Raw genomic sequence first — 19,808 nt, forward strand, 5'->3', positions numbered from 1 at the left:
TCCTCAGGAGGCAAAAAATCTTACCTTGTTATAGGTGAAACCGCGTTATATTGAATTTGCTTTGATCCACCAGAGTGTGCAGCCTCCCCCTCTCCCCAGGGCACTGCTTTACAATGTTATATCCTAATTCATGTTATATTGATCGGGTCGTGTTATATCGAGGTAGAAGTGTATTAAAATCTTCCCCTTCTTCCAAAATTGAGGCATGCTGCAGTTTGTAGGATTTTTAGTACTTTCTATTTGATTTGTCTCCAAGGTTAATGCACCATTAACAAAGAACAAAGGAAAAGATAAACCAAACAAAAGCCATTCAAAAAATGTACCCTGCCAAGGCCTTGAAATCCTTAAGGTCCTAAAATACCTTGTATTTGCTTGTGTTTTTTAATTAATGTCAATTAGCAAAAAGAGGCAGTGCTTAAGTCACCTTCTTACTCCTCCTCCTTCCTCTGACATTCCAGCTTCAAGCAGCATCATAGTGCACCTCCTGAAGCACGTTTTGCATTATGGCTTTGCGGTGCAGTAAACTCTTATTTTGCTGCTATGCTAACAGCTCTTCTTCTGGCTCTAAATGCAACTTGTGATCCCATTTGGAGAACATTAGTAAAGCTATTTGGTAATGTGCCAACAAAGGTGCTTTTAGTTGATTATTTAACTCACCGGTGAAAACTCTGGTTCTTTCTGTCCTGAATCATACCTATTACTTCTGCTGTCATTTTCTTACCTTAGCCAGGTGTGTTTGTAGTTTGTTCTTTGTATCAGCTGTTTCAGCAATGCGATTGGTAAAGGCCAAGTTGGTATCAGTAAATTGCTTCCACATTTCCTCAGATACATTCTCCAGTGTGTTTTCTGTTTCTTCACAGAGCTTGATGGAGTTGGCCCGTGCATTCTGAGAGTGCCTAATATTGTCATCACTGAACTTTGCCCATGTCTCAGGAACTGAAATTCTGGAGGAAAACAATTTGAACTGAGAGGAAAAGAATGAAGTCCTCAGCCAAAATGAAGCTTGCATTCAATTACCACAACTGCAAAGCACAAATGAATTAAACACTTAAATCCATGAACTAACAGTTGGAGGAGGGGGGTATTCCATTATCTTACTGTTCCACCTCAAAACCAGTTTGTGCAGGAGGAACAGAAAATGTTTTCAACTTTGAACAAACTTTCAGAAGACCTACTGCTTTTACAGTGTTCCTATAGCTTTCTTGGATTTTGTAGTAGATATCAGTTACAAAACGGCTGTGCTTTTTTTTTTTAAGATTCTCAAGCCAATGACAATTATCCATTGTCTGATGTACCTTAGCACCAAAGGACAAGCTTTAGAGATGAATTGTCTTGCGAAAGTATAAATGTGTATGAAAATGGCTGACATACAAAGGAGATATACTCATTGAGTGCACCAGCAGAGATGTACAATTTGAAACAGGTCAGAATAAAGGGAAAGAAGGATGTTAAGCTAGCTCAGGCAGCAGGAGGAGGAGGAGGAATGGAAAATTTATCCAACTTTCAGGAAATTAAGTGATTTACATTAATCTCACAGACAAATCTTCTTTTTCCAGCCAACACTTGTGAGACAGGCAACCTAAGGTCTCATTGCACTTGGCATCATTACCCGGCTAAGTTTGTTTTTGTTTTACTTTTTAAAGAATGACCTGTTCTTACATAATTTCCTCCGTATACTTAAGCACAAAATTACAATTTTTCAACATCAGGCATGTATGTCAACATTATATGCCTATCCCGCTCTTTAACAAGTGTATAGAGTGATCTGAGTTCATGCCTGGTGTATCTGAGTTGGCACTTGGCACATTTTGTCTAACACAAAGGATCTTTGTTTCCCCCACCCAACATGCCATTAAAGTATCTCAGAATAGTAACAAAGTATAGGGTCTTTTCCTCCCTTGGTAATTATTTTAGGAGGGACAGATTTGAAGACTACATTTTAGTGAAACAACTGGTTCTGTGACCTTTTATATTTCAGTCTTTTTTGGATGCCTGTAGGAGGAGTTGATGGGATGCATAGGTGAGGTAGGCCCTCCCCTTCCCAAGGCACCACATCTAAGAGACTTTGCTCCTGGAATAGCACTGGTTATGCAACAATAGGGTAGCCGCCAACTTCTTCTCCAGTCATGGAGTTTCTGCTGACTTATCCCCCTCTTGAACAGTGTTTCTGATCTCTTACCTCAGGTCCCTGAGTCCTTGTGCTGACTAGTGCAGCACCACCTCTGAAGCACTGCTGCAACTAGTGCAATGGATTCTAGGTCATGTTTGGATGCAGGAGCCAGGCCTTACCTGACTCAGCTTAACATATGATTCAGGGGCATTGATGAGTTGTTGGAAAGGACAGAGAAGTGAATGATTGTACAGTTGTCTTCCTGTAGGGCAGTGGTTCTCAAACTTTTGTACTGGTGACCCCTTTCACATAGCAAGCCTCTGAGTGCGAACCCCCACTTATAAATTAAAAACATTTTTTGTTTATTTAACACCATTATAAATGCTGGAGGCAAAGCAGAGTTTGGGGTGGAAATTGACAGCTCGCGACCCCCCTATGTAATAATCTTGCGACCCCCCCGAGGGGTCCTGACCCCCAGTTTGAGAACCCCTGCTGTAGGGCACCCTACATGCTTCCAATGCCTGTGCTAGTCTGCAATTGCTATACCCAGACTGGAGTTGGAGGAAGAACAAGGGTATTGTGCTTAAGGCCCTAAACTGGGATTCAGAACTGGATCCAATTCCCATCTCTGCCTCAGACTTTCTGTGTGGTCTTGGGCAACTCACTTAATTCCCCCAGGCCTCAATTCCCCATATGTAAAATGGGGATAACATTGGCAACCCTCAATCCAAACTACATCATGGTATATGTACACATAAAACTTCTGCTTAGGTGCCTGGCGAATCCACGTCTGGCTGACAAGCCCAATTTGAGAGCACCACTTGCCTAACTCACAAGGGTGCTGAGGAAAAATTTGGCAATATTTGTGAGGCACTTGGATAATACAGTGACTGCCAGAGAAAAAATGGTAAATAGATTGAGTGGAAGTGTAGATGGGGCTGCTTAGAGCCAAAGTTCAGGCATCCATTAACATTCCTTTTGCAGTATACTATACATGCCCAAACTTTAGGGAGGTTTGGTTTCATGTCAAAACTTCACAGCTAGTTTGCATCTTCACAGTGTGAACCAAAATCCCAGATTCAGACATATTAAACTGAGTGTGTGTGGATCTGGATCTAAATTTGCAGTCTGAGTCCTTCCCAAGCTCTGTGTGTTGCAAATAGAGCTGTGTGGAGGACAGAAGTTCTCTCCTCAGAAAGGAAATGAGATTTTGAAATTTGATGTAGTTCCAAATAGGTACAAAACCTGAAAATTTCAAAATTCTCCATGAAGGAAAATTCCCCATGAAAATTACTTTCAGGTTGATCAAAACCTCTTTTCAAAACTATTAAAATGTTTCATTCATTTTTATTTTGTATTGATTATAATATAATACAAAATTTTAAAATGTGAAGTGAAATATTTTAAAATGAAAGACTGAAATGTTTAATTCTGACATGTCAATATAGGAGATTTCAACGTTGTTGGAATTCTTTTTCTCCAGGTTTTCTTCAGAAATTAAATTATGGTTAAATTGACCGGCATTCACAAAGTGTTTATATGTTGTCAGAACCACATAATCCAACAGAATACAGTTCCAGCTGAGTTTCTCTGAGCAGATATAGCTGCAAACATGTGTATTTAGAATTGGTGGGAGGTTGTGTCCAGATGATGTGCCTAGATACTGGCATGGCTTCCCACCAAAAACCATAGGTGTGTGAGGGAGAAGTCAGAACAAGATTATAGGTTGACTTTTAGTATCCAAACCTCCTATACCCTGCAGATGTGGATTTTCAGCAGGCTCTCCCCTTCATTTGGATTGTGACCTCCCTCTACCCCCATTGTAAATGTGTGTTAGGAGCCACGTCAACCAGTTCTCTCTCCCACACCATTATTTTTCTCCTCCCATGTGTTTTCAGCATTAGCTTCTCAGCAAGGGGATTAGTCGCACCTCCTTCCTCTGGCTTCTCCTGAAATATGACAATGATTCAAATGAAAATTGTTAAGAATCCTTTGCAGTTACAGGGTGATTGGAATGAGGCAGCTAGATCCTTTTGTGGAAAACCACAGTTAGCTTAATTAAAGATAATCCAACAAGGAAAATAAGTCACCCACAAGGCAAAAAGCTGAAAGTTGAAGAGCTAACGTGGCTGCACAGTTACAGCTCATCCTGCTAACTACTAAGAGTGCAACTGCAAAAGTTAAAGGCTATTATGGAAAGGTAAACACGGAAAGCTAGCCTGGATGTGGCAGCATTACAGAGGATACACCCTACAAAGGGGAACTACACCACTGCCTTCCTTTGAATTAGTTTAAGCCATATATGTAATGCACTGTGGAGCCTACGTGATGTTGTCTCCATCACACAAAAATGAACAAATTTTACAAAAACGAACGAAGATTTTCATGACTAAACTGAAGTGCCAAGTCAAGCTTCTGTTTGAGTTCAGATCTGCCTTCCTCTAGCCCAAGCTTCCCTCTAAAGACATGTTTGAATCTAACCACTTAAAGGACTATTTACTATTACTAGAGTTCCAATCTTATATTTTTTCTTTAATGTATTAGCTGAAAACTAGGGCTAAATGTTAACAGCTGAAGGTGGGGTGGGGAAGGAGAGATTATCCTGTCAATTTTTGTTTTCTCAATGGATATGTTATGGTGTTCCTTGGGGTTTCTCTCTCAGATCTGAAATAATAAATGTACAAAGCCAGGGGACCTGGCAGCTCTTGTCACTGAAAACTAAACCACCCAAATGCCACACCTTCATTTAGGCAGTTGTCCTGAAAAGCTTCTGTCACGCAATGTGACATCACAGTATCTTGGATAAATCAGCATGCTAGATGCGTGAATTTATAGGTTAAACACCATGCTTGTTTGAGTCAACCCTGTCTGCAGCTACCGATCTGGATCACCTCTGTGCACTTTCTCCTCTTTTGTGCTCTGATGGAATTATCATAAAACCAACTTGCCTAGAAGGTCTCATTCTTGACTGAATATCTTAATTGCTTGATAACACTATTTCCCCAGCCTATAATTTGTCTGGTAGACTGTGTTGAAAGGTCCATGTAGAACACACCTGCTATGCTCCTGAATGGAACAGATATGCTTGAACCTGATGTGATTTCAATCACATGTTAATGGAAAATGGTATTGCTGTGGATAACAAGGGGGCATAAGAGGAAAATGGCTATATAGGAACAAGAGTATAAAAGTATCAGAGGGGTAGCCGTGTTAGTCTGGATCTGTAAAAGCAGCAAAGAGTCCTGTGGCACCTTATAGACTAACAGACGTATTGCAGCATGAGCTTTCGTGGGTGAATACCCACTTCATCGGATGCATGTAATGGAAATTTCCAGAGGCAGGTATATATATATGCAAGCAAGAATCAGGCTGGAGATAATGAGGTTAGTTCAATAAGGGAGGATGAGGCCCTCTTCTAGCAGTTGAGGTGTGAACACTAATGGAGGAGAAACTGCTTTTGCAGTTGGCTAGCCATTCACAGTCTTTATTTAATCCTGAGCCGATGGGGTCAAATTTGCAGATGAACTGAAGCTCAGCAGTTTCTCTTTGAAGTCTGGTCCTGAAGTTTTTTTGCTGCAGGATGGCTCTCTTTAAATCTGCTATAGTGTGTCCAGGGAGATTGAAGTGTTCTCCCACAGGTTTTTGTATATTGCCATTCCTAATATCTGATTTGTGTCCATTTATCCTTTTACGTAGGGACTGTCCAGTTTGGCCGATATACATAGCAGAGGGGCATTGCTGACATAGGATGGCATATATTACATTGGTGGACGTGCAGGTGACTGAACCAGTGATGGTGTGGCTGATCTGGTTAGGTCCTGTGATGGTGTTGCTGGTGTAGATATGTGGGCAGAGTTGGCATCGAGGTTTGTTGCATGGATTGGTTCCTGAGTTAGAGTTACTATGGTGTGGTGTGTAGTTACTGGTGAAAATATGCTTCAGGTTGGCAGGTTGTCTGTGAGCGAGGACTGGCCTGCCACCTAAGGTCTGTGAAAGTGAGAGATCATTGTCCGGGATGGGTTGTAGATCCCTGATGATGTGTTGGAGGGGTTTTAGCTGGGGACTATATGTGATGGCCAGTGGAGTTCTGTTGGTTTCTTTCCTGGGCTTGTCTTGCAGTTGGAAGCTTCTGGGTACATGTCTGGCTCTGTTGATCTGTTTCCTTATTTCCTTGTGCGGTTATCATAGTTTTGAGAATGCTTGGTGAAGATTTTATAGGTGTTGGTCTCTGCCTGAGGGGTTGGAGCAAATGCGGTTGTACCTCAGTGCTTGGCTGTAGACAATGGATCGTGTGGTGTGTCTGGGATGGAAGCTGGAGGCATGAAAGTAGGCATAGCAGTTGGTGGGTTTTCAGTATAGGGTGGTGTTAACGTGACCATCACTTATTTGCACCGTGGTGTCTAGGAAGTGGACCTCCCGTGTAGATTGGTCCAGGCTGAGGTTGATGGTGGGGTGGAAGCTGTTGAAATCATGGTGGAATTTTTCCAGAGTCTCCTTCCCGTGGGTCTAGATAATGAAGATGTCATCAATGGTGTTCACACCTCAACTGCTAGAAAAGGGCCTCATCCTCCCTGATTGAACTAACCTCATTATCTCCAGCCTGATTCTTGCTTGCATATATATACACACCTGCCTCTGGAAATTTCCACTACATGCATCCGACGAAGTGGGTATTCACCCACGAAAGCTCATGCTCCAATACGTCTGTTAGTCTATAAGGTGCCATAGGACTCTTTGCTGCTTTTAAGAGTATAAAACTTACCCATTAGACTGTTTTTACCTCAGTTAGCTAGAATATTCTTATTCGCTTCCAGTTCCTAGCATGTATGATGTTGCTAGAGCCAGTGGAGTGATTGCCAAGTTCCAGCCCAGAGATGCCTGCATTTCGGTAGTAAGTGTGATGCCTTATAAAAAGGACTATTTAAATAAATGGACTCTCTCACCAACAGAAGTTGGTCCAGTGCAAGATATTATCTCACTCACCTTGTTTCTTCCTCCATGAGCAGACATCAGCAGGTAGTGCTATCTATCATTTGTATGTATGAAGTAGACTCAGAACCACAAGTAATGTTGCATTGCAAATTGATCTCTACCAGGCAACTAACATGCCTTTATCACAACAAACACTGCCCTCTGTTGCATGAAGTTATTTTATTCCTGTCATTTTTAAGCCAAATGTAGGTCTCTCGATTACATCTAAGGCTACCCTCAGGAAAGATTCTCATCAGTAGTTTTCTCATTAACTGACTAGTGCTAGGGTTTGTTTGTTTTTTTATTAGCTTTTGAAAATCTAAATCCTGACAGTAAAGGTAGTGCTATGCCAAACTTTTTCAATGTTACCAGTGTAATGAAAAGGTTTAAAAAATTTTGACAAGCCCATAGACCTAATTCTCAAGTAACCCTGGGATATTTTATGGAAATGTCGTGTAGTACAAAGCTTGGTGTGTGTTTGCATGGTTTTGACCCAAATCACATCACACTTTGCAGTTACAGCAAAATTTTACTTTGATTTTCGTTTGTTTGTTTTAATTGAAGGGTGCAAATATTTATGAATCAAACAGTGGGGGAAAATCTGCATGAATCCCTGCGAAGGATCCCATAGCTTTAAAGGAGCATTCTAGCTGGAAGATAAAGCTCGCTACAGGCTAAGTTATGTACAGGCACCAGAGATGACCAACTTCTCACACATCTCCATGAATAATGTTGACCGGACTTTCATGACAATTACTTGTTCAAATAACTTTCTTTAAAAAGAAACAAAGAGTTTCAAATATGTGGAGACAGGGTTGAAGGTAAAAAGGATTCAGCTTCTCATTGGGCCGCCTCTGCTTTCAAAGGAGCCTTGCCAGCAAAACCTGGTGGTGTGGCCTATTCTTGGTAAATATTTAATCTCCCCTCTGCCAGATGAATGAAGGGTGTTGATAAGCTCCAGAGGGAGATAGATCCAGTCCTAGGTGTGGTCAACACTACAAAGTTAGGTCAACCCAGCAACGTTGCTCAGGCGTGTAAAAAATCCACACCTCTAAGTGGTGTGGGTAAGCTTACCTAATCCCCAGTGTAGACAGCGCTAGGTCAACAGAAGAACTCTTCCATTGACCTAGCTACCATTTCTCAGGGAGGTGGATTAACTACACCAACAAGGAAACCCTCCCATCAGTCTAGGTAGTGTCTGCACTGAAGTGCTACAGTGCAGACCCTCCCCCCTTGAGGGGTCCCAGAGCCCAGGCACCAGTCTGAGTCCAAACATCTACACTGTAATTTAATTGTACTGCATCCTGAGCCCCATGAGACCGAGTCAGCTGACACAGGCCAGCTGCCTGTATTTTGTTGTAGTGTAGACAATCCCTGAAGCTTCTGAAGGAATAAATAAAAAGCAAGGAGTAACTGAAGGTAATGGAGGGTCTAATGGCAAAATGTGCAATCTTAAGGAAAAGGCCATTTTTTTTTTCTTAAAGAAGAGGTGAGACCCTGATGCACATTAAGGCATGCATAGGAATCTGCCCCACAGATATGGAGGAATGTCATATAAGGGATAGAAAGTACAATAATTATTCATACTTACGTTCCATCTATTTTTTCCACTCCATGATAGAAGCTGATGCTGTCCGATGTGTTCCTCAGATTATAACACTTCTCATCAATAAAATGTGCTGAGTTTTTGTCAGAAAGATCTCTCTCTAGTGCGTGCTGTGCATCTCTGTTGATACTGCAAAGAACAAGTTCTTACATTAAAATATAATCCATCTTTAATCAGCACATTTACTTTGGCATTGCTTACAGATTAACTGGTTCCTTTCATTTCAGTCCTGTATAGCCTGTCTTCCGCCCATCTGATCCTACAGTCCATTGGCTTCTGCTGGGTGGTATGGACAGCATGAGCTTTTTGCACTGACAATTGGGTTAGAGAGCATGTTTAGGGAAGCGGTAGCTATGGCATATTCTCTCCTCCATAAGAACATAAGAAAGGCCTTACTGGATCAGACCAATGGTCAGTCTAGCCCAGTATCCTGTCTTCCAACAGTGGCCAATGCCAGGTGCTTCAGAGGGAATGAACAGAACAGAACAATTATTAAGTGATCCATCCCCTGTCATTGAGTCTCAGCTCCTGGAAGTCAGAGGCTTAGGGACACCCAGAAAGAACACAGGGTTGCATCCCTGACCAGCTTGGCTAATAGCCACTGATGGGCCTTTCCTCCATGAACTTACTTTTTTGAAGCCAGTTATACCTTTGACCTTCACAACATCCCCTAGCAATGAGTTCCACAGGTTAACTGTGCATTGTGTGAAGTACTTCCTTATGTTTGTTATGTTAAATCTGCTGCCTACTATTTTCATTGGGTGACCTTGGGTTGTTGTGTTATGTGAAGGGGTAAATAACACTTCCTTATTCACTTTCTCCACACCATTCATGATTTTATAGACCTCCATCATATCCCCCCTTATTCATCTCTTTTCTAAGATGAACAGTCAGGGGTGATGGCAGCTGTACAGGCCCAGAATTTCCATGATTGGAAGTATCAGGAGAGCAAGCCACCAAGGTCCCAGGTGTTTGATCTGATGCACCTTGCTCGAAAGTGACTATGGCCTTAGGCATGTAGCTCGGAAAATATTTTGGAGACGTTGGTCATAGACCAATTTATGCAGAGACTATCGCCAGACCTGCATGTGTGCGTAGGCCAGCACAACCCATTCACCTATGATAAAACAATCGTGCTGGTAGAGAGACAATTAACAGCCAGGGAATTGACCTATCTACCTAGGGAAGGCCCCATACGAGGCAGGTGACCAACACCAACACCAGGGGTTCAGGTGACCAGACACCTGGGGACCCTTACGTGGAAGAAGAGGGAGGCTAAAGACCAGATGGGAATCCAGGAGGATGGGAATGGATTGGGTGGGGGGAAACCACAAGGCTAAACCTCCTAACCTAGGAGAAGTAATTATAGGTGTTACAGTTGTGGGAAGCTGGGTCACATAGCAGCCCAGTGCCCTAACCTCGAAGAGCCCATGCAGTGTAATCTCGAGGACTGGAGTGGCCATGCTCCCTCTTCAACCTTGTGGGGGTCACAGTCACCCCACACAAATATACAAGGCCAGTAAAAGTGGATGAGGTAGAAATCATAGCGCTCGTAGATTCCAGGAGTGCTATTACCCTGATCTCAGGTAAACTAGTAAAGTGCAGCCTGTTAACACAAGCTGAATGTACAATGGTAACATGTGTCCATAGGACTGTTCGCTACTACCCCATTGTACCAGTAAAGTTAGAAGTTCAGGGAAATGTCACTCAGGTGAAAGTAGGGGTGGTCCCACACCTCCCTGTCCCATGCTCATCGGAAGAGGTTTTCTTGGGTTTGGAAACTTGCTCCCACTGGAGGGGTCAGAGAAAGAGGAGCTCCCGAACTGAGGGAGACCTCCACAGCAGAATGTTCTCCCTCAATGTTGGTGGAAGTATCCCAGGAACTATTCCTCGCCCCTGGGGGAGGCTGAAGACCAAAAGGAAAAAAAGGGCTGCCTAGGCGTTGGGTACCCAAATCCTGCTATAAGGACAAAGGGCTGCCTGTGTAGGTGGGCAGACACAGGCTACTAAAAGAAAGGACCCCGAAATGCAGGAAGGTTCAGAAACTGGTTCCAACACACACACACACCCCACCCCCTACAGAGCCGGCTGAGAGAGTGGAATAAGATCCCTCAGAGTTCCAGCTGATAAGTCCCGGGAGGGCAACTTTCGGATGGGACCAGGTGGAGGACTCAACAGGGTATGAGAGCACCAGGAAGGAGGTGGCCAAGATAGATGGAGTACCCATAGCAGGGAAAAACTTGAGTGCCCAGGCCTTACTTCATAATCAAGAAGGACCTTCTGTACCTGGTTGTGCGTGTGCAGGAGCAAGAGGTACACCAGCTCCTAGTACCCTGGAAACACCAGAGGGCAATATTAAACCTTGCCCACAGTCACCTTTTTGGAGGATGTGGGGGCAGAGAAAACCCAGGCACAACTCTTGTGCAGGTGCTCCTGGCTTGGGGGTACATGAGACTGTCCAGCAGTACTGCACCTCCTGTCCAAATATCAATTGCACAGCCGTCATCTACATCTAAGAGTCCCTCCGGTACTTCTGTCGATCATTGAAGTTCCGTTTGAGCAGATCGCCATGGAAGCATTACATTACTGCCTGCTCGGGCATAGATTTGTCCTTGTAACTGACCATGCCCCTCTTCAATAGCTGCAGCAAAACAAGGAGAAGAACTCCAGGGTAACCAGGTGGTTCTTGTCTCTCCAACTTGTCCAGTTTCACATGCAACATAGAGCAGGCAGCTGCCATTGCAATGCTGATGGTTTGTCACGTGTGCACTGTGTGGTGTCCCAAGCTGCCCAACCTCTTGATGTTGAGCAGCGGGGAGAGATATATGACAGACCCAGACCGGTTGGGTGCAGGAGTCTGGTAGAAGGAAAACACACTGTACGTTGGATGAATAGTTTTCTGTTCCCTGAGTGACCAGGGCAGGCGCTGCCCCAGAGCAGTCAGGAAGACACTAGAAACAATTGAGTCAGGCAGACTCCTAAGACACCTGGAACCAATTAAGAACTGATTAGAAGCAATCAAAAGAAACAGGCTAATCAGATCACTTGAAGCCCATTTAGAACCAGCTGGGACTAGTTTAAAAGGAAGCCCCTTGATAGAGGCCAGCTGGTAGGAGCTGAGAGTAGGAAGGTGTGCTGGGGGAAGACTGGGAGAAAGAAAGTGTGCAGTAAAAGACTCAGGAGAACAAGTGTGGTCAGGTACCTACGAAGGACCGTTTGGGGAAGTAGCCCAGGGAAGGCTATAGCTCTGATAGTATAGGAAAACTACCTGTTTCTGCTGTCAATTATGGTCCCTGGGCTGGAACCCAAAGAAGAGGGAGGGCCTGAGTTTCCCCCCAAACTCTTCCTACACACATGCAAATGCTCCCTGAGAAGGAAAACAGGGACTAAAGAGCGTTCTTATGCCAAACCCATTGATTGGCCGATGATGAAGGTGACTCAGTAAGCTGTAACCCTTGCCTCTAGGAGGGGAGAGAGGCTACATTGAGGGCCACAGCAAACCTCTGAGGTAAACCCTAACTGCCTAGATGCGCAGGATGCCCCCCCTCCCAAGGCAAAGCTGGTGCTCTGCCATAATATTTTTATTGAGATGATGTGTCCAGGATGGCACACAATATTCAAGGTATGGGTTTACCCTGGCTTTATACAGTGGCACTATGATATTTTCTGTCTTATTAGCTATCCCTTTCCTAATGGTTCCTAACATTCTGCTAGCTTTTTTGTCTGCTGCTGCACAGTGAGTGGATGTTTTCAGAGAACTTTCCACAATCACACCAAGATCTCTTTCTTGAATGGCAACGACTAATTTAGAACCCATCATTTTGTGTATATATATATAGTTAGGGTGTTTTCCAATGTGCATTATTTTGCATTTATCAACATTGAATTTCAGCTGCCATTTTGTTGCCCAGTCACCCAGTTTTTTGAGATTCTTTGCCATCTGCTTGGACTTAGAATCATAGACTATCAGGGTTGGAAGGGACCTCAGGAGATCATCTAGTCTAACCCCCTGCTCAAAGCAGGACCAATTCCCAATGAAATCATCCAACAGATTTTTGCCCCATATTCCTAAATGGCCCCCTTAAGGATTGAACTCACAACCCTAGGTTTAGCAGGCTAATGCTCAAACCACTGAGCTATCCCTCCCCCTGTCTTGAATAATTTTGTATCATCTGCAAACTTTGCCACCTCACTGTTCACTGTTTTTTTCCAGATCATTTATGAATATGTTGAACAGTAAGGGTCCAGTACAGATCATTGAGGGACCCTGTTATTTACCTGTCTCCACTGTTAAACTGACCATTTATTCCTACATTTTGTTTGTTGTCTTTTAACCACTTACTGATCCATGAGGACCATCCCTGCCCCACCACTTAACCTCTGGTATTTCCATCTGGACAGCTCAATACATTTAAAAATCATCATTTTGCTGATGGGTGGATGGCTAGAAAGGATAGAGATAAAGATTGGCTGTTTTATGCATTATGCATCTGTAGCGAAGTCCTGTAGCTGGTGTGACAAACTAGCTTTTGAAGTTTCTATCCTCCTGTCTTGGAGAGGAAAAGGTAGGAGATTTGCAACGGGAACACCTGAGCCAGCTATGTTGCTATGGGTGGGAGGCAGAATGGAAAGACAAGTAAAGTGTTCAGCTCTCCCAACCCTGCAGATTTTGGAGTCAGATTGACCTAAAGCTAGTCACGTTTTGGGTGGGTGGAAAGCCACAACCTGCCTCTCTGGTGTTACTGCTCATCCTGCCCACAAGGAGAGGATATGTGGCTCCATTTTTGTTCTCTTAGCCACATGGAACCTTTGTAATAACTTCTCTTCCTTTTGCTTCTTCCACAGCGGGGGACACCCGGCCTTTTGACTTCAGTGGGAAAGATCAAGACCCTGTTTTTCTCAGTAGTAAGAGATTTGCTAGTACCTTGGCATTTAAACTCAGCAATATATCTTCTGTCAATACTTTTCAACTGAAACATTATAATCTGTATCTTCCATATTGGGTCATTGTAAGCTGGTCGTGTCGGGGCTCGTCCCTCTCAGGCGCGGCGGGGAGCCAGGGCACCTCCTAGCACCCGCAGTCTGGGTAGGCTTAGCCCCTCTGCAGGTGCTGAGGGGGGTATAGTGTCTGCAAACAAGGTAGAGCCCCGGCCCTCTGGCTGGGGGCGGGGCTCTCAAAGTAAATAAGCCCAGGCCTCTAGCCTCTAGCAGGGGCTGAGCAAACACAGTATCAGCTCAGGCCCTTGGCAGGGCGGGGCAGTAAAAGTTCTAGTTAGCTCTGGCCCCCTGGATCAGGGCAGAGCAGTGGCAGAGTCAAAGGGGCCCAGCCCTTGGTTCGAGCGGGGCACCAAACACAAGTCTAGTTAGCTCTGGCCCTCTGGATCAAGGCAGAGCAGTGGCAATAGGCGGGAAGAGGGGGAGTCTGCCATCTGGTTACGAGTGGGAGGGGGAACGCAGGCCCTCCCACTCCACTGCGTTACAGCCTGGGGCCCTAGCAGCGGTCAAGACCCGCTGCGGTCAGTGGGGATCCTGGCCGCAACACACTGACATGGGTTCGGGCTCTTCAGGAGCCAAACCAGGGTCGGCTATCCCCGGGCCACTTCCAACCTCCCCCTCTCTGGGTACCTGGTGCTTGCCAGCGTCGTCTGGGGGGTCCCAGACCATGGGCTCCTCCGGGTACCGGTCGTGGAGAAGCTCAGGCCACACCTCGGGCACACAGCAGGCACACAGCAGGTCAGGCCGACGTTCCTCCTGGTACCGGGTCTGAGGCAAGTCCAGCCAGTGCTCCTTTGGATATCGGGCGCGGGGCAGGTCCGGCCAGCGCTCCTCTGGGTAGTGGGCGCGGGGCAGGTCCGGCCAGCGCTCCTCTGGGTAGTGGGCGCGGGGCAGGTCCGGCCAGCGCTCCTCTGGGTAGTGGGCGCGGGGCAGGTCCGGCCAGCGCTCCTCTGGGTAGTGGGCGCGGGGCAGGTCCGGCCAGCGCTCCTCTGGGTAGTGGGCGCGGGGCAGGTCCGGCCAGCGTTCCTCTGGGTAGTGGGCGCGGGGCAGGTCCGGCCAGCGCTCCTCTGGGTAGTGGGCGCGGGGCAGGTCCGGCCAGCGCTCCTCTGGGTAGTGGGCGCGGGGCAGGCTGGGCCCGGCGGGAGCCCGGGCACCAGCATCTGTCCTCTCCGGCAGCCTGCCTCCAACTGAGCGCTGGGGCCGGGCTTTTATACTTCCTGTCCCGCCCCTTGACTTCCGGGGGGCGGGGACAGGCAGTGCTGACTCCGCCCACTGAGGCACCTGCTCTGGCTCGTCCCTCTCACGCGCGGCGGGGAGCCAGGGCGCCTCCTTACAGTCATAAAACTGTATAAAAGTTAACTTCGCAATCACAGCCAATGAAAGTGAGTAGAATTCATGCTACCAAAATATAAACTTGACTTTTATTTAGTCAGTATTAAATACAAAATTATTTTAGGTGTTGCAATAATGAGTGGCAGAAATGCACCTCAGCTTGACTTATATAACTGTACCATTGACAAGAACAGTAATTATAAAATCTATTTATATATATCTTTCCCATGTGGCCTAACCATCATGTATAATCATCTCCCTTTGATGTGTGCCTGCTTCCAGTTATACTAATGGCAGTTTTGCACCTAGCTAGGAGAGAATAGAGACATGAATCTTTTTGTCCAAATCATTATTGAGTAGTTGAAGGAAGTGAATGTAATCAGACTTATCAAATCAGATATTATTTATTCTAGAATTATTTACCTTTCCCAAGGAAACTAGTTTCAGTTCCCCTTTCTTTTAGATGGGGTTTAAATGCAAACACTTACCCCAACTGTTGATCAATTCTTTCTGCAAGTTTTCTCATTCTTTCTTGACAAGACTTGAACAAGTCAACCTCCTATAAGGAAAAATGTCCAACTGTTAATACTGTGATTACATTAATTTGCTTCAGTGTATATAAAATAAACTTTACTATTCTGCAGATTACATACATACTCGTCACGTATCTAACTGCCCTGAGGGAAGCTGAGAATGTCCTTTGTCAGTACTGAGATATGATATACTGTGCACGAATCAAAACAGGGAGCATTTGATTTCGTATTCTCTTCCTCTGGGCAATAAAGCTGTGCCTTAACACTGACACAATTAGTGTTTATGGCTTGTTATGTAATATCAAGCACATTAGTAGATAGGACCACCCTAACAAATATAGGGTCAAATTCTGCTTGACTTAGGCATGCTAGAGACATTTCAGACCTGAGGCTTAAACCATTAACCCACATTCCTTAATTTCTCACTCACATTCCCTGAGGGAAAAAATTGTGTTATCTTGGAGTTTAGTTTGAGAAAAATCTTGTTTCAAGGGAAAACTCTTTATGAATACTATTATAGTTTTCTTCAGAAGGACTAATATGAGCCAAGAGCTTCAAAGTTGAAGTTCACCTGTCTTCATAAAACCAAACTCAAACACACCATATTGGAAACCATGTAAAGACCGTAATTATGGTCTCCCAAACAACGTTAATTTTGCCTTTGTACTGCCTCGCTGCTTCCCTTCTTCAATCCATTGTATCCTTCATACCTAGCTTATAAGATATAGTTTTATATACACGAGTTTACAAAACTCTGAACATATTTTCTGAAGTGGTTTCAGGAGTCTTTAAGACACCTTAAATTTAAAAAAAAAAAGTATTTGTTCAGTGTGATTTTGGAAGATAGCAGCTTCTAGACCTGAGCTTCTCTGATATTAAGTAATGAGTCTTTACTACCATATTGCCTTTGCTGCTACCAGGCAACTCTCATAATTAAGTGTTCTGGATTTGGACTTTAATGATGTGGCCCCTTTAAATCTCTTCTGTGGTTGACAGTAAGTCATTTAGGGAGAAACTTTCCCTTGATGTTGGGTAGACACTAAGTCTGATCATCCAAACCTGGACTTAAGGGTGTAAAATCATAAATGTTGCAAAGCTGGAAATTCAAAATCAAGGTCCCCAGTTTAAAAAAAATATAAGAAATGATACAAAAATAAGAAAACGCAGTCAGTCGCCTGAACAACTTTAACTCTGGCCCAAACCTCTGCAATGACAAGCCTAGAAACTTAGAGGCAATGTGAGTCTCTAAGAACACACATGTTCATGTTTGCAGATGCTAAAACATCAAGAGCACCTCTTAGTAGACCACCTTCTGTCTTACAGTGATAGCACAATGGCATAGCCTTTGAACAAAATGACAGTTGTATTCACACTGCAAACTCCTAAGACTGGTTTCTTTAGGTCCAAAGGCTACCAACAGGAAAATACATATGGGGCCAGTTTGAATTTAAAAGAGCACATGACTGTATTAGTAGTAGTAGTGTTACTGAAGTGCCTAGGAATCCTAGTCATTGACCAGGACCCTATTGTGGTAGGTACGGTACAAACAGGACAAAAAGACTGTCCCTGCTCCAAAGAGTTTAATTAATCACCCTTCCTCAGATTTAAACATGCCTCCAAATGCTGTAAAAACAATTCCAGTACTTTCTTAAGAACCCTTGCCAATAAGGTGATTTTTAACTTTTTTTACCCTGAATTCCATCTCTGACGCTGCCCACCATCCACTAAAGGTAGGTCTGCGCTGTAATCAGGGAGCGTAATTGCAGCCTAGGTAGACATACCTCGGCTAGCTTTAATCTAGCTATCTCATGTACTGATACAATGAAACCAGAGCAGCATGGGCTTCAGCATGGGTTGTGAGTTCAATCCTTGAAGGGGCCATTTAAAGAACTGTGAAGGGGCCATTTAAAGAACTGGGGTAAAAAATGTGTCTGGGGATTGGTCCTGCTTTGAGCAGGGGGTTGGACTAGATGACCTCCTGAGGTTCCTTCCAACCCTGATAGTCTATGAATCACACACTCTATGGTTTATGTAGCCATACCCTCAGGAGCAGCTAGTTTTTTTTCCAGATGAGTCAATTAGCCAAGCAAGGAGTGTAAGGGGGCTTGATGGCACTAAGTGCCAAATAGAACACCTGTGACTCATTGATTGAGGGTCCAGAGCTAGGATAGGATCATTAGATTCCTGGGCCTTACGGTCAGGTGGGTAGCTACAAGGGAGAAACAAAATCTTCTGTAGAGAGAAATCCACAAAGTGTGAATCATCCCCTAAAGGGCAGGAAAGGAAAAGAGAAAAGAAAACCTGTAAGGACCTAGGGAGAAGCTAGAGGCCTGAGACCCAAAGGGAGGCAGTGTTAAGCACAAGCTGCAGGGAAGCAGCACAATGGAAGTTGGAGGGAAGAAGTGGCCCAGGAAAACAGCAGTATGTATGAAGCAGCAGACCTAGCTGCTTAATATAGGGGTCCCTGAGTTGGAACCCGGAGTAAAGAGGGAGCCTGGGCTCCCCTGCCACTCTTGAGGAAGAGGCATGCAAGCCGAGTAGAAGGAATGTTGAGTCCAGGTTGAGACTGAAGCCTGACCCTGAAGGATGGGCTGACGAATAGTCCAAGAGGGGGCTGAAGACTCTTTTGTATTGGGAATTTTTGTGAATTTTCAAATTGGAACCCTGGAAGATAGCAGAACTTTACGTGACTTGGCTGGAGGGCCAAGCTATGGAGCACCTGGTGAGAGGCAGATGGCCTGCAGAAGGTGCTGGAGACAAGGGCTGCTTGCAACATTGCACCCTGACACAAGAGGACAAGATGGGTGGTGAGTACACTACCTTACAGGTGACTACACAGATGAAGTCCAAAGATAGCTCCAGAGCAGTGATTGGAGGAACCACCAGAATGAAGCTTTCTTTCCTGGCTATTGGGGTGAGGAAGAAGGGGTATGCTTTCATCCTTCCACTCCAGCTTCCCCTCTTCCATGACTCCTACTGCATTCACATAAACTGACTTAGCTCCCTCCCCTATAGCATTTATCCCTGTCTCTCCCTGTTGACTAACTTCCCACAGGATAGATTGGACTGGATATTCAATTATATGGCGAGACACTAGAACAGAATTTATGTGATGTAGTGTCTAAAGCTTTGACACCTTACCCGTCATGTCCAAAAGGTAACAATCATATTCATGATTAATTTCTCAAAATTACTAGGGGTTCCTTAACTTGATGTGTTTTCCGCCTTCTCTTCAGCCTTGCAACTGAATTCCAGAGAGTTTGTGGTTTTTGTCCAAATAAAAACCACCTGCTTTGATTATTAGCTATTTTTGACAGATTAATTTATTAAATAACAAGTCTCATCATACCCATATGAGGTTCTTTTCCACGTCATCATGTACTAGGTCAATCCCCATCCGTTTCTCACGGTTATATAAGCATTCCAAAGCTACCTGCAAGCAAACCAGAAGAAAATTTACATCAAATTCAGTATTGCACTATACAAAGGAACTTCAATTTACTTGTCAAGGGACCATTGAACAAATTGGTAAGAGGTGGCCTTCTAACAGAGATGGAACAGAATTGTACTTGATACTTTGGGGTGGTTTCATTGTATATAACGGATGCATGTCTATGATTTATGCTTATCTCTGTTGATGTTTGCTTTCTAAGGGCAAGCTGCAGGACATGCTCCTGAATTTTGATTTTTGTATTTGTACTTGCATTCAAGTTTCTGTGATAGAAATAATTTTCATAGATAATATTCTACAAGTTTTATAAACTCAAACTCAAGACTTCTGATGTTTTTAGTGTTTGCTGACATCCATTCCTAAACAGCAAAACTTAAATCCATGTTAATGCAATTTTTCTGTTGGAATTAACTTTCATCTCAGATCTTCAAAATGCAATCTCTAGGGCTGTGTTTTGGTAAAAATAAGAGCTAGGCTTCGGGCTGGTCTACACTAGGAGGGGGGATCAAACTAAGATATGTAACTTCAGATATGCAAGTTGAAGTATCCTGGCTGTCCTTACGGTGGCAAGTCGACTGCCACGGTTCCCCTGTTAACTCTGCTTACTCCTCCTGCCGAGGTGGAGTACGGGCATCGATTCGTGGATCGATTTATCTCATCTAGACGAGACGTGGTAAGTCGATCCCTGATAGATCGATTACTACCCACCAGATCGCAGGTAGTATAGACGTACCCTTAGACATACTAATACATTCAGTATTAAGCTAGAACTCTATCCATTTGCTTTGCCTGTTCCCCAAAGCGGTTTAG

The 19,808-nt window shown here is 44.3% G+C and overlaps 1 protein-coding gene across 1 annotated transcript in view; it reads right to left on the minus strand.

Annotated features, from left to right (window-relative positions):
- The window catches only part of TEKT5 (tektin 5), a 55,832-nt gene that overhangs the window by 35,426 nt on the left and 598 nt on the right, over positions 1-19,808 (minus strand). Inside the window, exons 2-5 of the mRNA XM_030579089.1 lie at positions 18,897-18,980; positions 15,503-15,573; positions 8,673-8,816; positions 722-944 (exon numbers count right to left, since the gene is read on the minus strand). Coding sequence (XP_030434949.1) covers positions 722-944; positions 8,673-8,816; positions 15,503-15,573; positions 18,897-18,980 — 522 coding nt within the window. The remainder of the gene's footprint in view (positions 1-721; positions 945-8,672; positions 8,817-15,502; positions 15,574-18,896; positions 18,981-19,808) is intronic.

Source organism: Gopherus evgoodei, chromosome 10 (genome assembly GCF_007399415.2).
Source record: "Gopherus evgoodei ecotype Sinaloan lineage chromosome 10, rGopEvg1_v1.p, whole genome shotgun sequence".
Classification (NCBI taxonomy): Eukaryota; Metazoa; Chordata; order Testudines; family Testudinidae; genus Gopherus; species Gopherus evgoodei.